The 11,418-nt window shown below is 31.8% G+C and overlaps 1 protein-coding gene across 1 annotated transcript; it reads left to right on the forward strand.

Annotated features, from left to right (window-relative positions):
• Window positions 1–9,598, forward strand: LOC105566214 (cilia- and flagella-associated protein 58-like). The gene is made up of 12 exons (XM_012020043.1): window positions 1–443; window positions 692–778; window positions 1,239–1,367; window positions 1,469–1,701; window positions 2,586–2,862; window positions 2,997–3,229; window positions 3,322–3,733; window positions 4,527–4,797; window positions 4,936–5,195; window positions 5,631–5,885; window positions 7,664–7,888; window positions 8,625–9,598. The coding sequence occupies exons 1-12, from the start codon at window positions 408–410 to the stop codon at window positions 8,898–8,900; spliced, it is 2,694 nt and encodes an 897-aa protein (XP_011875433.1). The 5' UTR covers window positions 1–407; the 3' UTR covers window positions 8,901–9,598.
• Window positions 9,599–11,418: the final 1,820 nt, after the last annotated feature.

Consider the following 11,418-nt stretch of genomic DNA (forward strand, 5'->3'; position numbering starts at 1 on the left):
ATAGTAATTATATTTTTATCGTCTTATGTGAAATGCTGAAATAAAATAACGATTATATATTCTCTTACGAAGATACTATCCTATCGATTATTTTGTAATGTGTGAGTGTACTCGGTGTATGAGAGTGCCTTGTTGTCATAGTGACTAGTCAATAATTTGAAATCGCAATATCCAGAGGCATGGAAGCATTCCCTCAGCCATCATATTAATACGGTCGTATGAAAACCATTTGCGATTACGCTTATTAGATAATTGAAAAATTTGAAAAAAATGTTTGCAAGTTCTTAAATGAAAAAGTAAATTTTAAGGAACTAATAAATCAGCTTGCACACAATATTCATCGCATAAAAGACCAGGCGATTTATTTGCATATATTATTCGACAAGTTTTAATTTTGCTGATACATCATGATGGATATGGAGATGAATGCTGACTTGGACGGTGTAAGTAATGATTTATAAAATATGTCTAATTACTCACTTATTGTTCAATTCTTTGTAGCATATTTTTATGTGACTGAAAAGAGGTTTTATAAAATAAAAATCTTCCTTTATAACAAAAGCAGAAAAAGTTGAATACTGTCACTTGTGAAAATCTATTTTATCTTGAATTTTGTATCGGGTTGTAAAATTACTTGAGATGTGATGATTATTCATAACACAATACTCCGTAATGACAATAAAACTTTCAGGATGACGGAAGCGAAAGCAGTCAACCGTCTTCAGAGGGAAGTTCTGCAAGTAGCACATTTTGTACTTTGGAGAAAGATTATGCAAGGGTAAGAGCTTTTGTTTCTGAAAATTATTAAAATTTTTTCTTATTGCATTTACTCAATTCTATCACGTTAATCCGGCCACTCCTTGTATAAAGATGTGCTGGATTTGCGATAATTGCGGATTACTGAGACTGCATAAAATTTTTATAGCAATTCATCAGAGTTTCAGTAGTTCTTCATTCTATTTAGGGTAACCAAGTGTATAGAATATATATATATATAATTAGAATATATAATTTATAAACATTATATACACAATAAACGTCACTTACTGCTTACGTGTGGCTGATGTTTGGCCACTTGAGCCATTCCTCTCGCCAAAATTTAGAAAACTTAATCACGACATTGTTGACATAGTTATGCGACATGTTACACATAGTTTATATTGTTTATGCATAGGTGTAGACTATTATAGTTTACGGATAAATGCCCAGCCCTGAATTATATCCTTATTTATTTATAGATTACGAATGAAATGAGCTCTAATGAGGCATTGGCTCCTTTTAAAGATGAATACGAGAGACTTTATGAATCCTTGTACAAAGCGCACAGAAGTGAGAAGGAACTATCAGGACAATGCACATTACTCAAGGTAAACTTGAATTGCAGCAAATTGCACACAAAAACCAAATTTCTCTCTCTCTCTCTCTCTCTTCAAAATTTATCTTACGGTACTCGAAAATGCTTTTCCAGAATGAAATTGTAGATAATACATACAAAATATACGAACTGAAAAACACAGTGGAGGCTTACGAGGACGAAATAACACGATTGAAAGAAGAAGTCACTAAAATGACGAAGCTGGCTGATGCGGCACACACACGCGAGCAAAATGCACAGGAAGTAATTGGAAATTTGCGGCTAAATATTACAAAATTGGGTCTGGAGATCGAGGAAAAGAACAAACAACTAGTAGTAGAAAAGGAGTGAGTATCCTTGTACGAAGAAGACTTTGCACTCCGAATTATATTTCATCTATTGGTTTGGACTTGAAAAAATGTCGAGTGAGACTCGACAAAGGAGCTCCTGAGACAAAATCTGATATCGAGTCACACTCGACATAGGAGTGCAAAGGGTTAAAAGAATTTGCGAGAGAATGGAATTGTAATGTAAATGTAACATTCTACATAACAATTCTTGCACGCAAATTTTGCTCGTCTTATGAACGCAAATTTGTACAAGATTTACCTGAGTTTTGCTCGTGAGATATGTTTAGTCTGTGCTTTCTGCGTGCCATGCAAGTGGATTAGCTCATGTATTAACGTATAATTTTGCGCGCAAATATCTAACAACTTATGTACAAAAATGGCTCAACGTAAACAAAATCCTATCCCAGTATGTCGTCACAGTGCTAGATATTTACGCGCAAATGTTTTCCGAGATAGGATGGATTTAGTCCAAATTGTTGGACAATTGGACAATTTAGATTCAAAGTAGATTTTCATTTTGTCTTTGTTCTGTTTTTCTTTTTTCCTCATACTAAGTAATCTAATTAATTTGCATATCATCAAGGTAGTCAAATTTGCCACAAATAAATTTTGCAAGGTGTTAGAAATTTCATTGGTAGCATATATTAGATAAAAAATATATTAGACTCTAATTAGATATGCTAACAGGATACCATAGCAGATTGTTTGCAATCAAAAGAGGATTATATGTTTAACGTCATTTTATATATTAAGATGTATAGAAATATTGTTGTCTAATAGTTTAAAATAAGCAGTCAACAATATATGTACTTAAAGAAAAATTTAGATCAACATTTTAGTTACTTTCAACATATTTTTGATTAAAAGCTTTATAATTATAGCACCACCATTAGCAAGAAAAAGGAGAATCTATTGAAAGAAAGAGAGATACTTATTGGCGAAATGGAGACTATGCGGCAACGTATGAAAAACATGACGATTTATACGCAAGAGCTTGAAAAGAAAAGTAGTGAGATTGAACAGCGAATGACAGACATGCAGGATATGATCGGCATGCAGCTGAACGAAATCTCGCGAGAAAAAAGAAGTCGAGAGAGGGCTGAAACGGAAGTGCAACAACTTCAGGAAGAACTCGTCTTAAAGAAAAACGAACTTGAGGTAAAATGCTCGCATGCGTGCATTATGCAACTATAGTACAAATATTTGGTTGTCTGAATGATCATGGTTTTATTCTGATCAACTTTGCTGCCAATTTGCTAGCGTACTGCTAATATTTTATTTATTGCGTGTAGACTGCAAACGCATCTATTCAAGCAAGTGCGAATAACATAATGAGATTAGAGAGTTTAATAAGAGATCAAAAAATAACAGATGAAAAGAAGCAAAAGGAGATGAGCAAACTTAAGGTGAAAAATATAAATTTGCAAACAGATTTTGATAATGCAACCGCCGAGGTTGAAAAACTAGAAAAACAACTTTCTGACAAAGAGAAGCAGATGAGAAACATGAAGTACCAGCTTAACAGGTAAAAGCAACTCACACATGTTATAGAAATATTAATTACTTATAACAATAATTCCTTATGCAATTAGGCATTATAAATGGCACATTTTTTAGAACAAGAGAGGACAGTGCTAAATACAAGCATGAAAAAGACCTGATAGACAAACAATTGATGAAAGCAGAATCGGAACAATCCAGACTGGGGCGTGAATTAAAGCAAGCTCTGATCAATGTCAGGAATGCCGAACATGTTGTTCAAACTTGTCGAAAGGAACAACTCGAGGACAAGCAACGTGTCGAAATTCTGTTGCGAGAGAAGGACACCATCGCCCGTAACAAGGAAACCGCTTACAAGCGGATCAAACGATTGAATCACGAGCTGTTGCTGTGCGAACAAGGCAGGAAGAAGATCGAACAGGAACTGGACACGCAGACCAAAACCATAGATGAAATGAAAAATCAAATAGAAGTTGTAGAGAAAGAAAGGGATAGATATAGTTCGACGGTACACGGTTTAGAAAAACAGGTGAAGCATAAAATGTTTATATAAAAAACCAGATATACCCGGATAGCCAAATTTGCTAGAATAGATTTCGTCAAATGTCCACTACAAACTTTGAAGGCAAAAAGACTGCAGATTGTATACAGGAACTGATATGTATACGACCTGTTGTCAGCATGTCAGCAGAAATACAACAAAATCTGCTCACATAACTGGACCTGCTCGGTTTCTGTCGACAATCTGTTGATAGCGTATGTAACTTACTAAATAAAATAATTTAATTCTATCAAGAGAAATTGTAACTATCAAAAGAAATTTTTAATTTTAAATGTGCACAAGCATTGCAATTATATCTAATAATGAAATACAATTGAAGAAAATTTATCGTTGAGAACATGTGATACAACTAAGAGCATGTATACATGTAGTAGCTTAATTAATGGAAAGAATAATTTTTATTACAATTTTCTCTTATGGCAAGCATAACATTTATGTAGATAATCAATTTTTTAGGAAATTGTTGGAATGAAAAATAATACTTTTAATTGAGTTCTGCTACTTTTTATGGCTGTATCAACATAGAAATCTTTCTTGGAAATTTTTCATATTGTATATCTCATAATTTATATAAATTTGAATGGGCTAGTCTTTTACTCTGTGTTCATAGTTTTTACTTTTATATGATCCGCATGTACATTAAATATTATTTAATATTCATAAACTTAAGGACCCCCAAATTCATAAACTAAATTTTGAAAAATGAATACACAAAGCAAAATAAAGTAAACTGCAAAATTGATTTACAACACATTGACAGCTAGAGAATTACATAAGCGAGACCAAGCGAAAGCAAACAGAGATATTCGATTACAAGAAGCGTTTAGCAGACACCGAGATAAAGTACCGTCAACATCAAAGCGTACTTGAAGCCATCCGTATGGAGCGGAATTTGTGTAACAGAAATCTGGTTGAAGCACAAGAAGAGATACGAGATTTAAAGAGCAAGTTAAAGATTACAAGCCAGCAGATTGAGCAATTGAAGGAAGACATTGCGATGAAGGAGGCTAATCTTGTCAAGGAGGAATTCCGTAAGCTATTTCAATTTAATACATAAAATTCTCTAACAATTGGTTTATTTTAACTTATAATTATCAGATATGCAAATTAATTCGGTGCCTTTAAGGCCTACAGTGGGTAAACAAATTAAAAAATCCTTTACTTTGTAGTGTTAGGAAGGGCTGAAAAGGAGAAAGAAGAACTTAAGATTGATCTACGAGTTTCTCGCATGGAGATATCTAACTTGCGGCAACAAATTGAAGAAGCAAAGAAGAAAGAAAAGGGTCTTAGGCAGGCTATGCAACAGGCAGACATAGATATTGGACGTCGTAAGAAAGATATTGATAATGTTATGAACGAGCGTGACATACTCGGTACACAATTGGTTCGAAGAAATGATGAACTTGGCCTCCAATATAGTAGAATAAAGGTTTCATTCTTACATCTGTTACAGAGATATCATTACTGCTTACTGTCTTCGAAAATATAACGCATTTGTTTATCTCTAGTTAAGTTTGAATTGATTCGTGTATCTCAAGTATTTGATTGAAAATTACGTAATTCAATGAGTGACACTAAATTTCAATGTTCAGTTAATGAGTTGGGAATAATGTTGAAATTTAAATTTTCTAATGACTAAAAAAAATAAAAGAGATATACAGGATGTCTCATTTTAAATGATCCACGCAAATATTTCCAAAAATATCATTTAAAATAAGACACCCCGTATATATCTTTGATACATTAATCAAAGAAAGAGTAATGAAGCTTATTAAACCGAATAGTTTAATGCAACATAATTTACTACAAATAAACTAGTATTTCGGGATTTACGTGTATATTTATAGGTGTATATGTGTTATAGGTCTTGAATAGAACATTGCAATGTGGAGAAATACAGTATAATCAAAGACTAGAAGACATTCGATTGCTCAAGTTTGAGGTAAAAAGACTTAGAACTGAGAAATTGTTACTCTCAAAAAATGTTTTAAATGTTAGCGATTTACGCCAAGAAGTTTTCTATCTAAATCGCAACCTGGCCAAAGAGAAACTTAAAATTACCGCACTCGAGGAAGAAATTCAAACTCCATTGAATATACATAGATGGCGAAAGCTCGAGGTAAGTTCACTTTTCGAAAATTGGAATTTAAAGATTTGCCAATTAGAGGCCAAAAAGTATATCAATTTATGAATTTTAAATTTCCTATGATAATTTCAAATTTTATATAAGTAAGTTTTTTGATAAACAGAAATATAATTTAAATAGACAATAATGTGATAAAGAATATCATAATGCAAAATAATCTTATAGTGAACTTGAAAACACAAATGAAGAGGTTGACTTATGTAATAATTGCTGTAACTTTTCTAGAATTTATCTGAGATTAACAAATAAAATCGATTCGCAAAGTTGATTCATAAAGAAAAAATATTACTTTCGTAGCCAATTAAAAAAATTAGTATTTTACAAAATGGTAATTGATTAAAAAGTTAAAAATTTTTTACTGTTAGAGTTAGTTACGAATAATTTATAGTTATCTTTGGGTCCAATTACATTTTTACAGTTGTTTTAACAATATATGTAAATTTTGGAAACGGAGGTTCTAAATATTATTACTATCCATACTCGTTTATATGTATTACATTAAAATTTGAAAATTTTTGTCTTGAGAAACGTGAAAAGGTTATTATTAATTGTGAGTACAGAAAAATGATACAAATATTTTCTCACAGAGAAACATAGGGAGGCATGTTGCAAATCAAACATAGTGCAAATTTCCGGATTCAGGCTATTGTATTAAACCAATATATTATAACAGGGTTTGTCAATCCATTAGGGCTCAAATAAAGAATGCAGCACCCTTCTTTCCTCTTAATAAATTCTAATTAATGATAACATTTCTTTACACTTAATTCATTACACGTTAACTTGCAAACATGAAATTTTAATTTTCTTATATAAATTTTTTATACATTAAATAGTATTAATTAATGATACATTATACAGGGTGTACTAAAATCACCGGTTATCCTTTTAATCGCAGATTCCTTAGAAAATTTCAAGAGGAAAATTCTAATAAAAAAATGTCGCTATGATAGTTTTTAAATAATAAGCGATTATATTTCACAAATGACAGGTCTGAGATTTCGCGCGCTCAGGCACGGCGACATGACGAGTGATAAAAGTGTTCCTATGTGTTTCGCGAGCGAGCGAGAACCAAAGTCACCATTTAACGGGACAGAAAATATTTGGGACGACGATGATCCGGTTATTTTGAAAACTTGAGGATAAAGAGAGGCAGGAGACTAGATTGAATCTAACTGAAAATTCCAAGTTCACTCAGAATATCGGAGATCGACTAAAGTGAAGGATATCAGTCTGATCAAGATGCTCATCATAGTGAACCCCTCCCTTTTATTAATAAGACGTTACACAAAGTTAACAAAAGGAATGGTTAAAGATAACAAGAGGAACAATTAATTCGAGAATGAATCGTTAAGTCTGTGTGAAAGTTGTCACTATGCTAAAAAGGGCGATATTCGTAGGAACACCTTTATCACTTGTCGTGTCGCCGTACCTGAGCGCGCGAAATCTCAGGCCTGTCATTTGTGAAATGTAATCGCTTATTATTTAAAAACTATTATAGCCTCGACATTTTTGTATTAGAATTTTTGTCTTGAAAGTTTCTAAAGAATTTATGATTAAGAGATGATATCCGGTGGTTTTAGTACACCCTGTATTAATGATTCTATAATTAAATTTTAATTATTAGATACATTTGTATAAACTAATTATATTAATGTATATAATTTTCTCACTATAATTTTTAATGCCGAATAAATTGTTGACATTTATCAAATATTAATTTTATTATAGACTTGCTTTCTCTATAATAGGGCACAGATCCTCCTGCATTTGAACTTATTAAGAAAGTGCAGATTCTGCAAAAACGCATTTTACAACTATCTTTTGACATGCTCGATAAAGATAGGAAACTAAAGGATACTGAGAAACTATACATGAATCTCCGTGAGGTTTTGTCGAAGCAATCAAATTCGCAATTAACGACGAACTTGAATATGGTGCAAAATTTCTTACGTAAAAGAGGAGAGAAAATCAAAGTAAGTATTGAAACTTGAACAACCTAAAAATTCCTATAAATCAGAAACTTTGCAGAAATAAAGTATGTATATTTCTAATCACATAGAAATTTTCTGTTTTGGCTGAAAAATGACACCAAGGGTAAAGGCGCTCTTTCAAAAAATCTGATTTTATAAAAAATTAAGATAATTAAAAGAGCATTTTAATTTTATATCATAATATTAGATGAATGAAAATCCATAAATTTTTGTATTTAATACATCTTTAACACTAGAACAACTGGCATTAAATATATTGTCTAGTTTTATCACGTTTTTCATTTTAATACGTATTTGTAAAAACAACTGATTTGTTATTACTTTAATTTCTTTAATATTTAAATAATTAATTAATAAAAATAATTTTTAATCACAAAGGTTTTTCATATTTCACTCTAAGGTTTTCTTTGTTAAAATAAACCTACTTTGCATACTAATTTGCAAATTATAATTTACAATTTAATTTTGGAAATTGTAGCTTGATGTTTTAGACACACCTTGGACTAAGATTAAAATTTGTCATAAACTTTTTGACGACATAATGTAAAAGATATTTAAAAGGCTTTTACCTTCTGACGCACAAAGAAAATTATTTTTATAATTTCTTTGAAAACTACGAAACGGATTGATTTCAAATTTTGTATATTTTTTAAGCATATTGAAAATGTATGAAGTTAATAACTTTGTAATAACATGTAAATGTTTATTTCTTTTATAGTGTCTCATCGCAGAGCTGAATATGTATGAGTCGCAAGTAGGCGGATATAAAGAAGACGCGGTGTCAATGGCCAACGAAATGTACGAATTAAAAAATATGTTTTACACACAAAAACGAAAGCTCCAAAAAATAAAAGAGACGACCCTGAAATCCACATACCCAACCAATTTTCCAGATATTTTGATATCTAATAAAAAATTTTATGGGGGTGGCTTCAAGATAGCAAAACCTACTCCAAAAATTTGTTGCATTGTGGATACCTCATCAAATAGGTGAAATTAAAAATATAGTAAAGTAATTGCGTAACATAATTTTGTGTTTTTAAATGATGTATTATCTATGTATATAACACAAACGATGTTCCTTTAGACATATAAAGCTAGCGCCACACTATGCGCAATTCGTGATTCGTAGAAATTCGTTGGACATTCGTTATTGCTTACCACATTATTCGTGATTCGCAGCTTATCATTCGTAGTTTGTTATTTGTCGTTTCGTTCATGTTAACTTCGACAACTTTTAACTTTTACCTGTCATTACAGACTTGTCTATAATTAGTCAAGTTTTAATATTAGTAAAAAAATCACTATTTCCGTTAAAAAACCGCTCGGCTAGCGAATGTCAAATAGCACATAGTGTGGCGCTAGCTTAAGAGATACAAAGGAATAAATTTTCACAAATAATTAATTTTCAAAGTATTATTAATGTGACTAAATAAAAGCACATTATTAAATCTTTGTGAAAAATATTTTTTAATATCTTGAATAGATTTTTGTCACACTTTACTGTCCATTAAGGACGCATTATCTCAAGTCGATAACTATCGCAACTAATATATATATGTATATCTACCGCATTTATTTTAGCTTACTTTTATCTTCTCCATTATTAATGTTCTGCTATAAGGTAGGTCGATTGGATGATTTTATCGTTCCGTTGATTCATATTCCAGGTAAGGCTGGTATTACATTTGTCACACAACACATTTTTTAAATGTGTTGGCTGTAGGATAAAAAATTTCTAGATACTCGAGAACTTTCTTATGCTGCAACCAATGACGCTTGAAAAATTTTACGTACGACAAATGTAATTTCATCAGCCTAAAACGATTATGTAGGCGTATTATTTAGACAACAATTAGACAAGTATACGGATATACGGAAACGACGCCGAAGGCGATCAACAGACTGATGGGTGTTGAACTCTGGGATTGTCCTTGATGTAGATGCTTTTGTTGCCTTCGCATACGAAGGTGGTGCAGTATTGTTTATCGTATAAATATTTGTTTCATTTTAACTGTTTTTATCGCGTCGCGGCGCTATAACAATTATCGTAAAATTTAGAAGAAAAAAGAAAATCGAATAGGATGTAAATTTTCCTTGTAATATAGAAAAAAAGAACGTATTAGAAACGCGATAAATTAATAATCATGACCAGTACATCAGATGATGTATAATAAGTAAAGATACAAAGAAATAGTAAAAGATTTTTATTAAAGAGATTTATTAACATATGCGATAATAATTTTTTGCTTATCCTTTTCGATGTATACTGGATTATTTAAATAAAAAATTGTACAAATTGCTACACATATAATAAATGTATGTGTATGTGCAGGTATGTTTTATGCATATAGCGTCAATGAATCTATGACATATCTCTCATCATATTATTCGCACGTTAGTGGAGGTAGTTCGTCAATCAAATTGCCTTGTGCATAATCAAGACAAGAGCCACTTCAATTCCTGAACATGATATAGCGCACAATTTATGGTGGATCTCTCCGCAAAGATAACGAGAGTGCGATACAATGAGTATTGAAAAAGGAGAGAGACTATGAATAACAGGAATAATTCTGTGCAATGTATATCATGATTATCATGTTGCCATCGCTCTATTCTTCCAACACTTGATGCTGCCAATGTGAATATCGGATTAATATCAATTGACAAATCCTCGGCCAGCATATAAAGTGTGTGCTTATGTTTTAAGGCGAACGAGAAGAATACGTAAGTATTCTAGTTATTGCTATTGTTCAATAAAGGAGCTTAAATGGTCAATATTAAAGCGATGATTCTTCATTCATGCGTATAATTCTTTTATGCATTATTAATATTCATATATTTCGAGACGGTTTAATTCATCTAACATATATGGTAAAGTATGCAATGTAAAACGATTATTAATTAATAATAATGTAAGATTAAATTAGCTCCCGCAACATCCCCCATTAGCTCCGTTAATGAATGACGGATGGTCTCCGGCAATCGGGGCTCTCGATCTCCGAAACATATGTGCAGGATGATGCAAAGAGTGAACCGACATTATTTCAGGCAATCTCGGGATAAACTTTTACGTAAGTAACAATGGCAGCTTTATGCGAAAAAGAGCATGCCAAACTCATTCTCGGTTTTCTGTGACAAAGCCGATTGATTAAACGGGATTTTTAAAATACTTTATGGATTAAGGAAAGACAATTTTGTTTTCAAGTGACGAAGAATTTCGAGTGGGTTTGTTTAAAAATAAGTTTACTTTATCGGCATCCGTCACGCGAATAATTGAAAATATGTCGACGAAGTAATCTGTCATGTTTTCTGAGCACTCGCGGAAACTTTTATCTCACGTAATATCCACGCATTACAAGAACAAACGAGTTCAAGATCGTTTAAAATTTACAATTCAAAAGCTCAACTTAATTTCGCGAGTTAATTTTCCTTCTCGTCATTTCTCTACAGTGCAAAACCGTGAGATCGTTTCAAATTACTTTGGAATTATTCACTCCTGCACTTAAGAC

Source organism: Vollenhovia emeryi, unplaced genomic scaffold (assembly GCF_000949405.1).
Source record: "Vollenhovia emeryi isolate VEMERY1.0 unplaced genomic scaffold, V.emery_V1.0 DF939146.1, whole genome shotgun sequence".
In the NCBI taxonomy this organism is placed as follows: domain Eukaryota; kingdom Metazoa; phylum Arthropoda; class Insecta; order Hymenoptera; family Formicidae; genus Vollenhovia; species Vollenhovia emeryi.